General features: G+C 40.4%; 1 protein-coding gene across 6 annotated transcripts in view; it reads left to right on the forward strand.

Moving 5' to 3' along the window:
- LRP6 (LDL receptor related protein 6) overlaps nt 1-18896 on the forward strand; it is a gene marked incomplete at its 5' end in the record, with an annotated part of 122083 nt that overhangs the window by 4160 nt on the left and 99027 nt on the right. For all 6 annotated transcript variants that reach the window (XM_084276314.1, XM_084276315.1, XM_084276316.1 and 3 more), the window contains one exon: nt 11406-11799. In XM_084276314.1, coding sequence (XP_084132440.1) covers nt 11406-11799 — 394 coding nt within the window. The remainder of the gene's footprint in view (nt 1-11405; nt 11800-18896) is intronic.

The raw sequence follows: 18896 nt of genomic DNA on the forward strand, positions 1-18896 counted from the left end.
GTGTTTTGTTTTGGTTTTTTTCAGGAAGATAGGTGAGGATTTGGAGCATGCCAACCTTTCAGACTCTCTGTCTTTGGGAGCTGGAGAAATCTGATTCCTTTGGACATCTGTAATCCACCTTTATGATGATGTCGCATCTCAAAAATGCCAGCTTCAGAAATATCTGCTGCACTGCACATAATATGGGATTTACTTTTTAGTTCAAGTCAAGTAGAGCAAGGATAATTTTATTTTTTTCCTTTTGAGAGAGTGGGGTAGAAACAGGGAGAAACAGGTCTCAGTTTCTGATCTGTCACCATTCATCTCCTCTGGCAGCCAGTCTGCAGACTTAAACACTATATTCTTTGTCCCCAGTGTATATAACCTCATTAATTTCCTAAGAAATGCTAAATACTTGGGTTGCTTTGCTGGTGGCTTCTTCAAAAGAGTCCACTTCCTTGTACGATAGGGAGGGGTACACGTTGTTCTTGAGTGGCACCAGCAATGCGGTTGTTACTGAAGCTCCAGCTCCTAGCTGAGCTGGTGGCTCTGCTGCGCCTGGGAGTGTCCTCAGCTCTTCTCCCTGTTCTCTGCTGGGGAACCCTCACCCTTCAGCCAGCTTGCCCAAGATAAATTTAGTTAGAGAGTGGCACGTGGCTGGTGAGATATTTTGCTGCCACCCGCTCTTTGGTGGCACGTGAGAGCTGCTTGTGCTTGGAAGGCAGCTGTTGCCAGCGAAGCAAAATCGACACTGGTAGGGAATTGCCCACAGATGGACTTTTGACTTTTACTGGGAAGTGAGATAAGTTGCTTCGAAAGGCACGGGGAGGGGGGTGCAGCAGCCTTGCAGAGTTCATGTTTTATATAAAGCAGTTGGCATTACTTAAAAGTTGAGCCCTTGAACCTAAACACTGTGGCTCAGCAAAGGTGACAGCCGGCACGTGGACACGAGGTTTAGGATGAGCGTGCAGTGAGTACTTCCGCTTCTGTGCCGAGCACGCTGTGGCGATGGCGCTTCCAGAAGGTAGTTGCTGTTGGGTGAAGGAAACACGGTCTCTAACAATAGCCTCTATTTTTTTCAAGTTATACCTCACTTGTGTAGTTCCTGGGTTACAGAATACGCAGCGCTCTGAACAAAGAAGCTGTGTCATTCTTCTGTGGTAATTGTTCAAGGCTTGGAAGGAGAAAGCATCGTGTCTCTAATGGATTGTACATAAATACTGGGTATTGACACCCTAAACACTAAGTAACTTTTTCCTGTTTGGCAGGCAAGCTGACATAGGGAGCCTTCATTAAGCTCTCTAGATACTCTTGTAATTTATAAATATTTATGGCAAGAGATTCACAGTGTGAGCAGGCTGGGTATTTGCTCCATGTGGACAGAACTCAGTCTGAACACAGTGATGGCTTTTGCAAGTAGAAACGAGCTTGTCATGGATTCTCCTTCTGCTTATGTTCTCCTGTGAGACAGCCATGAAAACAGGGTGGGGTTTTTGTCTCCTGGTGGCTATCTTGCAACGGACGTTTCTATTTTAATGTAATTGGCATAGTCCCCCACCAGCTTTGAATTGGAGTCAAACCTCTACCCGCCTGTGATAGAATGGGAATGCTGTGGTACCTTTTTTCATTTGCTTTATAATACAGTTTTAAGAACGTAGTATTCAAAGTGTAGGTGAAGATAAGTGATGGTTTAGTTAGTAATACTTTGCAAAATGTTATCAGTTATTTGGAGAAAGACACGTGTCAGTTTAAAAGATGGAATGCTTTCTGATTTTCAATATTTATACAGAGACTACAATAAGAAAATGTTTCTAATATAAACAGACATGGAAAATGGGAACATTCGTGAAGATTTTTTTAGTATCTTGTTACAGGATCACATTACCTAAATAGAATTACTCCCTCGTGATATAATCAATGTGGCAGAAACGGGATTATAGTTTTAATTCTGTTTATGAGGGCCATGTGTGAGCTCTTGATGTCAGATTTGAAAAGTAATCATATTTGAGACAGAAAATCTTAATCAACCAGCTGTATAATTTTGCTTAATCAAAAATCATTTGTTTTCCTTCTCTGTGATACCAAAATGTAATTTTCACTTTTATATTTTTCCTTTTACTCCTCCCCCACAACCTTCTCCCAGAGGAAAAACAGTTTGCACTTTGGGTTGTTTTTCTCCCTGTCCATTGCCAAAGTGTTCAGGGTTCTGGAAGGTGGCCGATGTGTTTACTTTAATTCTGGAAGTTAAGACACTGAAAGGTAACAGAAATGTCAGATGTCGTAGCATTTCAGATGTTTTCCCTTTGTTGCTCTGTCAAAGCAGTGAATAAACCTCTTGCTTGTCTGCATAGTATTAGTGTTAATTATAATGTTAACACTTTGGAAATCCAAGAATCCTCTTGTCCACACAGGGATTAACAGAGTAGGAATATTAAGAATAATAGAAGAGTAGGAATTTGTAAACCTTGTAGCAACTCTTATTATGTCCATTTGGCAAATGCACTGGTGTTCTAATAGCTCAGAAACTTAACCCAGGCTCCACAGTGTTAGCCTTTACCCCAGGTAATGGTAAAATTCATAAGAGAAATAATTCTGAGTCAGGTGGTTTTGTGTTTATGGGTTTGTTTTTCTTTTGGATTACCAGAAATGAGTCATATTCTGTATGAAAAAGACCAGATCGTTAACTTTTTCAAGGGACCCTGTATGTCTCTGTTGGTTGTTTTGTTGTTGTTGTTTGGGGCTTTTTTTCCGCATCTAATGTAAGCCCGTTGAAGATTTAACATTAATAGTTCTGGGATGTGAGTGTTTTTGAGAGTTAAAAAAAAGAAAATCATGTAGGTCCAACTGTGCTTTAAAAAGATAAAATCAGATGTGCAAAAATCTCAAAATGTTAAGTCTGTATCCTTTAAAACAGTTTCTGTATCCTTTAAGAACATTCTTTAACTCTTCATTTGAACAGGAATTGTTATATTAATCTGTAATATACATAAAAGTCTTAAGAATTTGTCTAAGTTGTAATTTTAGTTTGAGAACTTTTTTCCTTTGGCTGGTGGGAAGATGTTTTAAGCTTGCCCTGGGAATACTTTCTTACATTTTGCTTATAAATTATATTTTCTAGTTCAGTGTGAATCCTTCTTGCTTTTGCAAAATCAGTGATACTCTCTTGTCTTGAAGAAAGTATTTTATCTGGGTAAGAAACCAAATGTGTGCAATTGTTTTGCTAGTTGGAGGTATGGCTTATTTTATTCTTCTTGTTATAATGGATCAACTGACAAAGGTGCCATTCACCAAGCTTTGTCTGGAAAGTATACCACAAAGAAATGATTGGATAGCTGATGGATGCATTGTTGAAGAATTACAGAGAAACTTGGGATGAAGATGTGATAAGCCTTCCAGGCAGGGGCAGCGCTGCTATTACCCCCACCCCAAATCATTCCCACTATTAAATGTCCCAGCCAAGGGCTGCCACTTACTTTCGTGCTGTGCTACTTGCCAGTGCTGGCAGCTTTCTCTGTTTTATGGGTCCTTCTGTCCTCCAGTGGGGTCTTTTGTGTTAAATTCTGTGTTCATGCTTTATAGCAAATTCCACACAGTACTTCGAAAGTCTAAACAAACACAACTCCCAACCACAAAACAGAATTAATAAATTAAAAACTTGTTTTGTTCTTTTACCTGATGAAACAAGCTGACAGACTTAAATAGTAGTAGGCATGCCAGCTCACAGAAATTGCTGGAAGTGGTCTAAGGGTAGCTCACTGCCTATAAACCTCTTGTCAATGTGGAAAAAGGCTTTGTTAGCTTTAGAGGTAAAACAGTGTGCTGCTGCTCTGGGTATGGAGATACTCTTTTGTGTGTGTCCAGGTGGAACTATTAGCTGTCTAGGTGAGACCCCTTGGCTGGGGCTATTCCCACTCAGTGTCTGACAGTATAACTAGGGTCCTCCAGCTATGGGGGCAACTGGTGACTGAGGGCAAAAGCTCCCACGCCACTCAACTGGATATGTACCCCCAGTCATGTGTGCTGTCCAGGCTGGAGCAGATCATGGGCTGGGGTTGCTCCAGACTAGCAACAAACTTTGGGACATTCCCATCTTATCTTGCCAGGGTGTGCAAGGCATGTCTTCTAGCTTTTAGCCTTCCTAGGCTTTGGGAGATGGGGTGCCTCTGTCACGGCATCACAGCGTTGTGTCTCAGTGCTGTAGTTCAGTGGAAGGACGTAAAGAATGCAGTCTTTCAACAGCTTCATGAGAGAGATGATAGAGGCTTTTGGTTTGTTTTCTTACTGTTAGACAAGCTCTGTAAAAAAAAATGATGACGCCAGAAGGTGTGAAGGCTGGTGTTTTGTTTCAGTGTGATCAGGTCGTCTTATCTGTCATCACAGGGCTTCAAGTTTGGATTGCAAAATACCATCCCTATTTAGATGTGGGACTCTAATTGGTGCTGTATAGCAAAACAAGACTTCTTTCTCTGCATAAGCAAAGGTGCGTGCTCAGGAGAACTGTCAGAAACATACCTTGCAGACAGGAGATACTTCACAGCAGCCTACATGCATACTCACTTTTTCATTAAAGAGATTGTGTCGATTTAAGCATGGGTGTTTCCAGTAGGGCTAAGGAAGTATTGCCAATGTGTGTGGAACTGGTATGACTTCATCCCCAGTGTGGTGTGTTATTCTGACAGCCATTTGAAAAACTGGGAGAGTGTTGAAGGTTATGAGGACACCTGAGGAAATGGGAAGTGGGATGTGGAGGTTCTGCAGCTATTAGTGTGGATTGTGGTGTTACTTGGTCACACATCCCTTTGAGCCTTCTTGCTTTCCAGAGTCTGCTGCTGGCCCTGGAAAGCTTACTGTGCTGTGGCCCCATCACCTTTATTTTCTTGCCACTTTGTGGCTGGCTCCCTCTTGTAAGCAGCAGGGTAATGGGAGAAGGTGGTAGCATTATATGTCAATGCAGCTGCAAGCAGATGCCTGAGCAGGGACTGTAGTGCTCTGCTGATCCTAGGCTGTTGCCAGCAAGATAAATTCAGCATATTAAGCTGTAAAGACATTAACTGCCGAAGCGCTGTGTTCTATCCCCACGAGAGTGCAATGAAGGAACTTCAGAGTAGGAGAGTCAATGTTATGGAAAGAGGAGCCGAGTCATCTTTGCCTTGCTGAGACAGTGGATCTGTGTGAGTGTGCTACCTAACACTGAGGAGAGACACCCTGTGATAATTTGGAAATCATCAGCTGCTGTCTCTATGACTGCTGCCAACAGGATGATTCAGTGGGCAATGTCTGCTGTTCAGAAAGTTGTTTGCCTGTGATACGCTGTAGTATTTGGTCTACTTCAGTCCTGTGTGCTTTTGCTGTATTCTGATAGGTCTGTTGGATTTTCATGCCTGGACCTGGTATTCCTATCCTTCCCTGTATTCCATTTTTCTCTTGCCTCACTTCATCTAGCTCTTTAGTAAAAGAAGTTTTGTTGTTTTTCCCCCATTATTCAGCAGGCTAAAGGATGACTTACTGCCTTTGTACCAGCTAGTCTTGCAGGGTGTCTTGGGTCTCCAAAGTTTCTATCTGGCCAAAGGTCTGCAAAGCTAAGTAGAAGCTTAGTGCAGAATCCAGGTGCCATTGCTGCTTGGTGTCTGCTCTTGTGCTGATGTTGTTATTTGTCTCAGGCAAGCCTATTCTGTGACCTTTTGAGTTACAATCTGAACAGCCCTTGAGTGGCTTTAGCATGTGGAACACAGGTTAGCTAGGGAGAAAAGGTCCATTCTGACAAGCTTTGGCTGCCTCGTTCTTGTTTACTAAAGTCCTGGTTGCCTGCTGTGTCCTGCAAGTATATTTGTGGGAAGGAGGAGGTTTCTCTGTTCACAGAGAGCTACTGGGGGCTACTGGTAAGTTAGTTAATTAGTTTTCTTAAAAATTGTATGAAATAAATCAGAAAAGGTGCTATGAAGGGAGCACTTGGTGCAAAATCCTGGCCAGCTGCCTTCTGTGCTGAAACTCTTCTGTATTTCCTGGTGACTTTTTTGTTTGTTTGAAAATATGAACCATCTCCATGTAAGTTTCATGAGTCTGAGTCTCCTGCTTTTTGGGGAAGCTTATTTTCACTTGCAACTTGCCTTTATTCTGATTTGATAATTTTCCCAGGATTTTTTTTCCAGTGCTACCTTAATCTTTTCCTTCTTGCTTCTCCAAACAGGGCAGCAAAACTCAAACATTCATAGATAACAAACATACAGAATTCCTTATAAGCATAAGCAATGAAGAAGAAATTTGAAACCCGGGGAGTAAAGGACAGTCCTCACAGCTGACTGTGCTAGAATGCCTGTGTCCATCCAGAGAGTTTCCTTATGGTCTTGTGTTGGCCCTCAGTGGGGCATCTTGGGAGTGGGGAGGGTTGTCTTACAAGGAGTTTTCTGTATAGAATGATTTTGAGGTGGATGCAATTAATGCTTTTGCTGCTTATCTGTACCCATTTATCTGCTGTTCCTTCTCTTGTGGGCTGAATGTGGGTGCGTGTGATTTCAAGATGTCTGGAAAATCTTTGGTGCTTACTGTGCCTCGTGCAGGACAGTGTATTTGCTCATCACTCATCACTCTTTACTAGTGCTCATGTTTGCCATCATTTTGGCAGTGTTCTTGGAAGTATTTGGGTTGGTCTTTTCTCAGTGGTGCCCAGTGACAGGACAAGGGGCAATGGGCACAAACTTGAATATAGGAAGCTCCACCTAAACGTGAGGAGGAACTTCTTTACTGTGAGGGTGGCAGAGCACTGGAACAGGCTGCCCAGTGAGGCTGCCTCCATCTCTGGAGACATTCAAAACCTATCCTGTGCAGCCTGATCTAGCCGAGGGGGTAGAATAGATAATCTCCAGAGGTCCCTTACAACTCCTACCCTTCTGTGATTCTATATCTGTTCACTTTTAGATGCTCAGAGTTCTTCAGTAAGACATTTAAAAGATGAGGATTTTTTCTCTTCACAGCTCAAGGACATCTTCTGTGAGTGTAACAATCCATGGGTTTCTTGCCAGTGGATTCCTGCATGGTTATTTCTTTCCACAATGTGAATGAATTCCCATTATTACTGCCTGGGCCATATTGGGATTCTGGGGCAGGTTGCCACAACTTACCTCTAGTTTGGTGGGTCCCGATCCTAAATTGGAGGTTTCACAAGCAACTGGTTCAACTGATTTGTCAAAGCTGCAAAGGTGCAGTCTTCCCTTTCCTTGGTGTGCTAGTACTTTTACATTTATCTGATTTTGTTCTGAACTGGTTCTGGATGATGCCAGAAAAAACCTGCTTTTTGGCAGGTGGGTAGAGAGCACAGTAGCTTTTCACTGGTATCAATAGCTCTGTGCATCATTTTGCTATGGCATGGGACAGTTGCTAGCACCAACCCAAAAGAGGTTAGGAACCCACAGTTGAAGTGGAGCTGGGGAGAAAGGATGTGGCTGCAGTTGTGTCTTGAGCAGATCAAGCAGGCTGCCAGTGAAAGAGGGGAGAGGCACTCCCCGTTCCAACTCCCTGCTGCTTGCTTTATGCTCGTTTTGGAGTTTGCTAGACCACTTCTTGAGGCAATTCTAGTCATTAACCCAGTCAAACCTTTCCCTGACGTAATTATTTGAATCAGCTTGGGGAGGAGCCCTTGCCTAAATGAGGGGTAGAACAGCATTGCTGGGGATTGGGGATGAGAAAAAAGGGTTTGGGGAAAATGACACAATGCTAATTGCTTTAACCAGGCTAAATCCCAGTGAAAAAGGATAAGCATGTTGAAGGTAACACTGACCTCATGGCACCCAAAGGTGTCATGGATCACTGAAAGTGGAGCAAGCAGGATCTTGTGGAAAAGACCAGTTAAAAGAAAATCAGGGAAAATTCCACTTAAATGTAAAAAGGAATTGAAAAACATTCTTAGCTGTTAAAGTGATCTTTTTGTTGGTTCATCACTTTTGTATCCCATGGGCTGCAGCATTTTATGCCAGTATCAGAGGTTCACAAATGAGATGTACAAAGCAAGACTTAAGTAAACAAATGTTAGGGAAACCGTACTTAAGTGTCTTGTGGATTAGCAACTTTCAATGTGCTAGAGAGAGACAGAAAAGAGCTGTAGCCAGGAGAAATATCTGGTACCAGAACTGAAGTTTGGTGGTGAGGAGAAGGATGCTGATGTAGAATTCTAGTTGTAAAGGTAATGACCAGTTTTCAGTATCGAGTGCAGTAAGCTTAGGGATGGTGTTATGTGAATATCAGAGTTAAAAAGCAGCTAGATGCAGTGACCTGCTATTGGCAGGAATTTCTTATGATATAAATTTTTTTGTTGCATTTCAGATGTGTTAGACTTTAGTTTCTGTAACTTTTGTGTTGTCTAAGCAAATGTTTTTTCCTGCTGGTGGATACAAAAAAAGCTAATTTTATAACTAAACACAGTTTTTACTCTGTACTTTAATTACACGAATAAAAGGTGTGTAGACCTCTCAGGTGAGAGAGGACACAGTAATTTTCACTACTGTTTCAGTTGGTAATTTCCAAGATAATGTTTTTTTCTTTTAAAAATGTGTACTTCAATGTATTACAGTTTTGTTGGAGTTAAAATATGTAGATATATAGAAAGCAAAATAGGAACATATAACATGTTATATAAGCAGGATAGGACTATGTAACAGTCATCTGAGTTGTATCTCTCTGCCCCATTATAATTTAAGCTGCAAAACAGTTTCCTAGCTTTGAAAGGAGTTTCTCACAGACTCTTTCCTTTGGGCTGTTAGTATAGTTCCTAACTGCATTTTCCAATAAAGCCATCTTTTCAGTGTCCTGTGCTGCTTTTAAAGTGAGTTATATGGAGCAGGATGGGATTTTCTGCCACAATTTTCCTTTTAGCATTGCTGCTTGAGTCCAGTAAGTGAAAAGATGATACTAGGTATTAGTGATGCCAGCTTCAGTAATTGGGTTTTATAGGATACTGAAGCCTTCGTGTTTTCTGGGAAGGGTTGGAGGGGGGGTGGGGGAACAAACCTGGTTTTTATTATTTTGGTGCTGCATGCTTCATTCCTGAATGCCTCAACAAATTGGAAAGCCTAATACCCCAACCTGCCAGCCCTGCAGAATGTGAGACGAGTTGCAGCTTTGAATCAATCTGCATGAAACTACACATCCTAAGCGTTAGCTGTGCTGCTTCTGAGCTGTCATTCACATCACTTGTGTCATTCATGAGAAGGGCATTTTCTCCAGGTCTTCCTCAACCGGAGCTGAGCTCCAGCAAGGAGGGAGTGACCTGTGCGGCGCAGCTGTGTTAGGCTCAGCGGTGTCTTCAGGCCTCGCTGGTTACTCCTGACGTGCCCGGTGTTCCAGCTGCGGGTGTGCTGTGTGCGTGGGTACTCTTGCTCCGTGGTGCACGTAATAACAGAACCTCTACTCATTTGTGCATGGATTTATCTTTCTTCAAATACCAGGCATGCTGTCTTACTAGAGAGAGCAGCTGGCTGCACACTTTCCTATGGTGCACTAGATGACACTGAGCTGACTAACTAGTGTTTTAAGGTTACAATTGTATGCAGGCTTTAAAAAGTAGTGGGTTTTATCGCATATCTATTTTTTTATCGCTTTCAATGTATTGAATACTTTCTTTTTCCTGAAAACTGCAGTCATTATAAGCATCCTGCACTTCAAGAAACTAGTGAAGTGAATTTTAAATCTTCAGGGAGTGGGAGATTATGCAAGGAAGGGAAGGAGATAGCAGAGTAAGGTAATAAACCTACTTAACATAAGGATCCTGCTTTCTAATTTAAATGAGTATGCCTCTTCTTCATGGAGTTATAATATCTAAACTCAGTGTTTTGCTGCATAATATGTTTCTGGGTGGGGTGGTACAAATTTGTCATTAAAACCAATAAAGTATCCCACTTCCTCTCATTTTGGTAACTTTCTATATAAAGACTGTAAAAACACAGTTAATATTTGTTTTTTCTAATATGAGGATGACACCCTAAGCAAGTTACTTTCTTCCTTAAAAAAAAAATCAAGAGAGAAAAAGAAACTAAGAGACTTCCAAACATACATAGCAGAACTTGTTTATTTGGAGGTAGATTAAGGAACTTCTTAGTTCCTTCAGCTCCTCGGAATACGCATGTGGCAATGTCTTTGATGAACAGTTTTGTGATAATGAGGGGAGTAGTCTGATCTTGGAAACTAGCTTTTGAATTTTCTTATGTGTGTGTTAGTATGTTTCTAATTTCAGTGCACGTTTCTCTCCTACAAGGAACTGCACCTATTCTGGCAGTGTAGCCTTTGACATCATTCAACCATGCACATCGTGGGTTCTATAAATGTAAGCCTTTTGATTCAGAGATGCATCCTGCCAGAAGTTTCAAGTGCCCACCTATGCTGCGGATAAGTTTGCAAGCTTTTTGTTAAATTTCTGTGGTGAGAGGAGCATTCAGCATGCCAGTCATAGTATGCTCATGTACAGGTCTGTTGCTGCAGTGCCTGAAAACACAGGGAAAGGTAGAAATATTTTCTGAAAGAGGGTTTAAAAGGATGTGACTGCCTGCTTTATACAGACAGTCTTACCTTCTATTGAAATAGGAACAAAGCTGGAATTTTCAAAATGTTATAAATTGCTTTTGGTTAAGGATAAATAGCTGTATTACATTTAAGAAACCATTTTCTTAATTAGCCATCTTGGGTGTTACATATAAAAATATACAGACCATGCAAACTGATAAATGAAGCAAATAAAGGCTGTGTGTTAGACAACTGAACAGAAGTGGTAGAGCTGAGTTTGAAAGAACTCAGTGTTGTCCATTCCTGTAGATTTTTATTGTTCTCCCTACTTGCTCATACCAACATCAGAGCTCTAAACCAGCATTCGTCTCATGCTGTGCAATGAATTTTGTATTTGTAGGTATTATGTAAGATGTCAGAGATACATAATTTTGAAGAGTATCAACACACAGGTGGCTGTGATAGCTTGACATGAATAATACTTCTATAGAAGTCAGTGTATATATTACTATATTCTAGGAAAAAATAAATCTTTGCTCAGATGGCCAGCACTGAGGACTTAGAAAGCTGTTTTACACTTGTCTTACAGGTTCTGATTTAAGCATCGTTCTCTAAAGAACAGTGTCATTTGGGCATGTCAAACCTCCATTTTCTTTGTTCTTTCCCTTCTTTAATCTTATTTTAATAATGCACAGCCCAGAGTAACGAGCTACCCATTATGAAGTTACCATCTTGAGTTGTAGCACTGCTGAAAGGCTTTGAGTTGGTGCTTTTTAGTCAAACTTCAAAATGTCCCCCTACCTCTTTAAATTTTTTTTTTTTAAATTCTGAAATTAGTAGTTACGTCTTGATGAGCCATCACAGTGCAAATTATACTTAATATGAGTGGTGTTAACGTGCCTGTCTGTCCCCCCACCCCTTGTTTCTCCCATTTAAAGCTGCCCCACTGTTGCTGTACGCGAACCGCCGTGATCTGCGACTGGTGGATGCTGCCAATGGGAAGGAGAATGCCACGGTGATCGTGGGAGGCTTAGAGGACGCAGCAGCGGTGGACTTCGTGTTTGTAAAGGGGTTGATATACTGGAGTGATGTGAGTGAAGAAGCCATTAAACGAACGGAATTCAATAAATCTGGGAGTGTACAAAATGTGGTCATTTCCGGACTTCTGTCACCGGATGGGCTGGCGTGTGACTGGCTGGGGGAGAAATTATACTGGACAGACTCCGAAACAAATCGGATTGAAGTTTCTAATTTAGATGGATCACTAAGAAAAGTTTTGTTTTGGCAAGAATTGGATCAACCCAGAGCAATTGCCTTAGATCCTGCAAGAGGGTAAGTCTTTGTTAAAACAAAGTAGTTACAAATATTAACGTTTTTGACATGTCTTGTTTGTTGAATGATTTTAAATAAGCCATGGTACTGTTACCAAAGTAATCCTAAGCCATTTTGCATTATGTGTTTTTCTTTCTATTTAGTACGATTTGAAAACAATTTGCTTTTCTGAAATTGTGTTCGTTCTGGTTTGTGAACAACTGGGAATCATCAGATATTTTAAAGAAATGCTAGAAACTTATTTTGGCTGTGGTGCAGAAGATGAACAGAAATTGAGAAACCTGATGTGATCTCCTTGAAAGTCCTTCAGCTGCCTGTGGATGGGCTTGCGCCTCTTCGCAGTGTGAAGTGGTGGAATCATTTTGAGCTTTGTTCATTGTTGATATTTATGCTTTATTGAAACAGCAGAAGGAATGAGAGATATCAATGCACTGTAATAACAATGAGATGTGTTTTAGTACTTAACCAGAAAATTTACAGAAGGGTTCTTCTCCTTGCCCTTCAAGGAACTGTTGTTTTAAAAAGTCCTGTGTTTTGGCTTAGCCCATACTAGAGCAGATCTAGTCCGTCTCCGCTCTCATTTCAGTCCTTGGGTGTGACTTGGTATAATCTTTTTATTCTGTTCTGGGGACAAAACTGTGGTTGCCAGAAATGTTAAATTCAGCTTGAGGTTACCCTGTAGGTAGTCATCTGCAATAAAATGACTGGCATCCTGAAGTGAGAGACTGATGGAATATGCTTGATGCTGTGTAATCTTCTGATAGTTTTCTTCTTAATGTGTGGTATAGACCTTTTTTCCTGCTATCTTTTCATTTATTTTTTTCTGAACAAGCAAGAAAATAAATCTGCTGCACAGCCATATTGATTATTGGTTTTCAGTAGCCTTCTTCCCCCCTCCACCCTGAGAGAAATCAATTTCTCAAAGGAGAAATTTCTTTGGAAAGATGAGGGATGTTTTAGCTGCTTGCAGCTTCTTCGCATTATAATTTGTTGAACCTGTGTGTTTGGGTCTTTTTCTTCAGAAGAATGTATCTTTGTAAAACATGGCTGCCTTCCCAAACTTCATAGAAATACTGTATCTTGAATGTTTTGTTTTACAGTTTATAAACAGGACAGATGTTTCTTTTGCACTACTTACCCTTCCAGTTTTGGAAATTAAAAAAAAAACAACACAACATGTGAATTTATGCTTTTCCTATCTCTTTACCACTTAAAATTAGAACTAACGATAGCATTAGTTTTATTTTGTTCTATTCTAAACCCATTTAAGAATGCAAGAAAAAATGTAACCCTCATGCCCCTTCCACCCACCATCCCAAAAGGCAGGAAAAACACAATCAAAGTGGTTTTGATTTGGCTGGTAACCAGAGAGACGGAGATTCTTGTTCGTTAGGAAACACGCTGCTGTCAAGCCAGTTGGTCTGTTTCAGAAGAGGCTGTTTTGTACAGTAATATGCTTAGTGATCAAACCGAGACGCCTGCGTCCTCTTGCACTCTTTCATAATACACAACGAGGAAACTACAGAAATAAAAATGGAATAGATCAAAGGTAAAGTGAGCTCATAACTCCTTCCTTACTGATGACTTGTTAAAGCAGTAGGAATAAACACTTCAGCATGCCTAGATTTAAAACAAAACAACTCAAATAAACAAGCCAAACACCAACCCTCCCTTCCCCAAACCAGCTAAAAAACCCCAACACAAACAAACCACAAACCTCCAGCAACTAGAATTGAAGGACAAAGTATTTTTTTCTTAAATCATTGTAGAGGTCACTTTCTAAGCTGTTATATGAAGGGTATGTTCTAGGAAGGCAATAGAGTAATTATTGTATCTGTCTTAACCATATTGCAATTTTATGACAAAAAAAACCTCTCAGCTTTTAACAAATCTGGTTAAATTTCAGAACAGCTCACAAACCTTGAATCATAGGTGTAAGGATGCCACCAGCACAGGGATGTAAATAAATTAAAAACAACAACAAAACACCCCCCAAAAAAACCCCAAACCAAACCAAAAAAAAATCCCCCAACTGTTCTTGTATGCATGCTTCTTTCACTAATATTTACATTTCTTTGGTCCTATAAATGTCTCTTGATTTAACACTGTAGCCTGGCATACAGTGGTAAGAATAAGCCGTAAAAGGATCTAAGAACAGTTAATAAAATCTGAAACTTGAAAAAGCAACCCCCCTCCCATTTTCCTGCAGTCTAATCCATCTCCTGTTATGCTTACTTGATAGTTATTCCAGATGCAGTTTCATAAACTCTTGCAATTCATGAAAAGAAATGCTTTAACAGCAAACTTCACAGGTCATCATTACCCACGAGTACAGTTTTTCATTTAAGTTTGTCTCTGAAATGATGTTGATCTAAAGTAGTATCCATCAAGTATTTCAGAATTAAGTTGATTTCAGTACCAAACTACTGGTCTGCCTGGTGCTTGTGTGTACATTTGTGTTTATGTATCTGTTGTACTGAAGACACTTTGAAATGAAATGTGTGAGAGAGGAGTGTAAGCTTGCACAGATACACAGCCATGAATAATGCACTTTCCTGGCAGTGCCCCATGTAGGAAAAATTAAATGTTTCACCAACACTCTGGTCTTCTTGGCAACCAACCTGCTCAACAGTTGTTCTCTGGAGGTCAGTACGCAGGGCTGGTGTGATAGTTCAGAGGAGTATGATTGGACTCCTTAAGAGCATGTTATGCAACTGTCGGGGTGATTAAAGAGTAACTGGTTTGGGTAGCCTTCCCTACTGCTGCCAAACCATCTGCTAATTGTGTGTGAGGTTATATGTGTAGCTGAAATAATGGAGTCCAAGTTAGGCTCAGTTTCCATGTCTGTTATCAATAATGAGAAATGCAATACAGTTACTAATGGAAAATATTTCTCAGTTGGTGACTGAGACACCCAACGGCCAAGTTGAATTTTTTCCTGGTGTTTTTGTCTAGGAAGCCATCAGAATCTAGAATGTCTAGACTCCTGTTACTGGATGCCTCCTCCCCACATCTTGAGATTTGAGCTTCTCATTTCTTACGTTCATACATCACAAGTTTTTTACGTTTTTCCATTTTAGTTTTTTTTTGATAATAAAATATTGTGTGTGTAAATAGGAGAGAGGAGAAGGGACCTCAGACGAAGAGGAAGGGAATGGGGTTGGTAGCTTTTTCAGCCTTCTTTTGAAGTGAGCATGTAAGGGGCTGAGGGAGGGCAGAGGGGGCTCAGGGCAGTTTCAAGGAAGGCTTCTTGGTCCCAGTCATCCTTTCTAAAACTGTTTATTCCTGACCTGTGTGATGTATAAGACTGTCTTAATAAGATCAGCAGCTGGGAATAACACATACTCTGACACTTTAATGTGGACTTACTGCCATGGGAAGATCAGGTGTTAGACCACCAAGCGCAGGAGAGCACCAGATCTGTGAACTGCTCACATGAAAATTGAGCAAGTGGAGAAGAGGTTTTTCTGCTTCAGCACTCAAGTCTGGGGGGAAAAAAGCCGTATCTGTACAGATTCTTGAGCAAGCACTGCTTGATAATGTAGCATTCTATTTTTGCACTGCTGTTTTCATGTTACTTTTTTTTTTAAATGTGCACAGCCCTTTTGTCCTCATAGAGGAGACTTTATTGCCATCATTACAGTTCCCCTAAAATTATACTTTAGACAACTTGATCAGCTTTCTTCCTAAAGAAGCACTATCAAAGTGAACTGGCTTTTCTCACTTCTAGCTGTATTGTTTGCCACAAAGGGAATTTTAAGAGCCTCCTAGAAGTGCTGACTAATTGCTTACTTTTCAGGACATGTTTTATATCAAGTGACTCTCTAGAGTTACCTTAATTGTTAAACTCTTGTAAAGCTTTGGGGTTGCAAAGGTTTTTCAGTTAATGAATGAAATTAGAGGACAAAAAGCTGCAACACTCTTTGACAGATGAAGTTGATTTATGGATGAAATAGTTTACATGTGTTGGAAGATCTTCAGATTTAAGACACACCCCTCTGCAAGCAAACTTTTGTGTAAAACTTTTGCAGGAAATACATATGCTTTATCTGTGGACAGGTAGCTGTAGTACAGGCCTTACATCTGCATATCATAACAAAAGATTCATGGGAACTGGTTGTATTTGTTGCCAAGTGGTAGATGTTATATAATGACAGAAGGAAAGGAAAATGGACAGTTGCAATAACAATTACAGTGTCTTTGATTTGAGGGGGAGAGGGAAATAAAAAAATGACAAATTAATAATGTCTTTGTACATTTCTTTGTAAAGTTGCCCTTTGAGTGAAGGGTTTTTGTTTGTGTGCAAGTTAGTGTTATTTAAAATGGCACCTTAGGTGTAAATTCCCCAAATAATGCAAACAAGGGAAGGCTTTGCTTCACAGCTGCTCTTGCTTGATGCCACCTCTTCCTTGAGCAGACTGCTTCTGGCTGGAAAATCTTTCTGGTGCTCCTCTGCTGATGGTGACGTGTTCCACAGGCAGCAGATTAGTGCACTCAGCTAATCATATGCTGTATAGCCTGGGCTGTGCAACAAGGAGTTAATTTTGAAGTTTTGGAGATGTTTTCTATCCAAGTGTTAGACTGATAGGAAATCTGCAGACTGCTTGATGTTGGCATGTAGATAGGTCTATTTAATCTTTCTTCACCTAAGGAGGCTCTGTTGATCAGATGCTGTTGGTTGCAAATGTATCCCTAAATTCTGGTAACAGCTAGGATATTAAACAAGCCTAAATGTTTTTTGGTTTTGGGTTTTTTTTGGGGGGAGAGGGTGAGGGGGGTTGGTGACTTAATGTAGCTAACACAAAAAATTGCTGTAGTATTGCACAGGTTGTTCTGATGACACTGCAGCAGGAGCATCCCACCTTGGCTCTTGAGCTGCATATAACCCTTGCAAGTTCTGAAATGTGGCCCTGGTGTCACTGGCAGCTGCATGATCCTAGCACATGGACTTTTGGGTGACATGAATCTCTACACATGGGAAACTCCAAATCAGAGAAGACTGCCTGCACCAGGATTACTGCATGGTTCAAAACCCAACAGCATGCAAAGCAGTGTTTCATCCTGCAAGAAGCTAGCCTGGCATCTGAAGTGTCCTAGCCATCTTCTGCCCCAAAACTACTACTTCTGCCCTTTTGCTTCTGAAATATAAGGTGTCTGGGGTTTGGCTTTTGGTCCTTTGAAGAGCTTTGTGGGCTTCTGGGAACAAGATCAAACACTTAGTGTAATAGTGCAGAATACTAACTAGGTTTTCAGGTGGGTTTTTTGTTTGTTCTGGCTTAATCTCATTGACAGCCTGTTCATCTTGAGAGGTTCTTTCACAGAACTTTTCAAGGTTTGTTTGAGACTTGTCACAAATGGTTCATATGAGATGCTGGTTTCCAGTCGAGTGCTAGATATTTCCACATGGCTTTATTACACAGCTGAAAATGTTCATTTCTTTCTCCTCCCTTCTTTTTGCTTCATCTGAAGGAGGAGGTGAAGGAAGGTAACCAGAAAGTAACCAGAAACCCACATATTTAAAACAGAGTGAAGGCTTGGAGAGGTGACCTCTCTTGTAAATCTTGCTGTGCTGGTTTTAATGTTGCTGCCATTGACTGCGTATCCTCACCCTACTACCAGAGGTTGCCAGGAACTGGGAGGAACGTATTCGCTAATATATTTTCTTTAATTTTAGTGTGTTTTACCTTTGTGGAAGTAGATGGGAGAAATCTGGCTTGTTAGAAATCAAGCTAGAGTGCACAGAATTGATTTTGTGCAGGACACATTTCTTTTATAGACTTGGATTAGCAGCTTTTAGATGTAGGCAAGTTTGAAAATAGCCTTTCATCCCTACCTCCTTCATTCGGTGCTTGGGCCAGCAAACAAGCATGTGGACTGAATCAGTTGAGGGCTGTGCTTTTCCTCTTTTCCTTCTGCCAACTTTGCTGTGAATAAGGTAGTAGCATCTTGAAACACTGTGGAGTTTGTCAAAATGCTAAATTCACTGGCTTTTACTTTTTTTACCTTTTTTGCCTTTTTTTTCCCCCCTCCACTTGATGTCTTTGCTTTCAGACTTATTCCAGTGAGGCATGTGAACATTTTATGTTAAATGATAGTCTGTTGACAATTTTATGGTCACATTTAAGAGGATGATTTAGCTTGTGCCTTAATGTGTCCTCAGTCCTGCAGTGATAAAGGTGATAAGAATTAGTAAAGTATATGCAGCTTGCTGTAAAGTATCAATGTATACTTCAGATATTCAGTGTTTGTTTAGTAAGTTAGAGCTAAGTATTTAAGCTGAGGTAGTAATTTCTGGCCTGTGTGAATAACCTCTGGTATTAGGCTTTAGGCATGCTTCTGTTTATCTGCATTTTCTGTCCCTGCAATTATAATTTAGCATCTAAGTCTAGAGACTACAAAGACTTTTTGTATTTAAAAAAAAAAATTGTGAGCAAACAAGTTTTCACTAACAACATCCTGAATGAAACTTCATACTGAGTGAACACAGGGAAAGTGATGTTTAAAATCATGATTTTGGACTTCTGGTAAGCATTACTAGTTAGGTGTTAATTAAAAAATGTTTGTTCATGCACCTTTAAAAATTAAAATACTCCTGAAACAGCTTTTAATAACTATTAACAAGAGCTCAAAGGGGATATAGTAGTTTACAGCAGAGAGTTATAATCTGATATATTGTTCATTCTGCGTTCTTGCTTGAAAAGTTCAAAGTAGAGTTGCTGTTAAGGAAGTAGTGTGGCTATAAAAGAATGTCTGTGGAAGGGGACAGTGTAAAACAAACCAAATAACCCTCCCCTCCCTTCTAAATATAACTTATGTAACTTGGTGGCGTTTGTCAGGAAATCATTACTTCAGAATCCATGACATCTAATAAGACATGTAGGAGAGAGCTTTTGATTGCTCAGTATAACCATTGTAGCTGACTCAGCTTAATAATTGCAAATTGCTGCAAGAAATTATTTTTATACTTCATCTTGGGGAAAAGTTTTGTTTGTAATCTCTTTAAAATTTCAATGCAGGATATTTTAGAAGGGGTTTTTGGTTGTTTTTGTTTTTGGTTTTTTTTTTGCAAATGAAGATGAGCCTTTAAGACACAGTGC

This window comes from Gallinula chloropus (assembly GCF_964237585.1).
Source record: "Gallinula chloropus genome assembly, chromosome: 1".
Classification (NCBI taxonomy): domain Eukaryota; kingdom Metazoa; phylum Chordata; class Aves; order Gruiformes; family Rallidae; genus Gallinula; species Gallinula chloropus.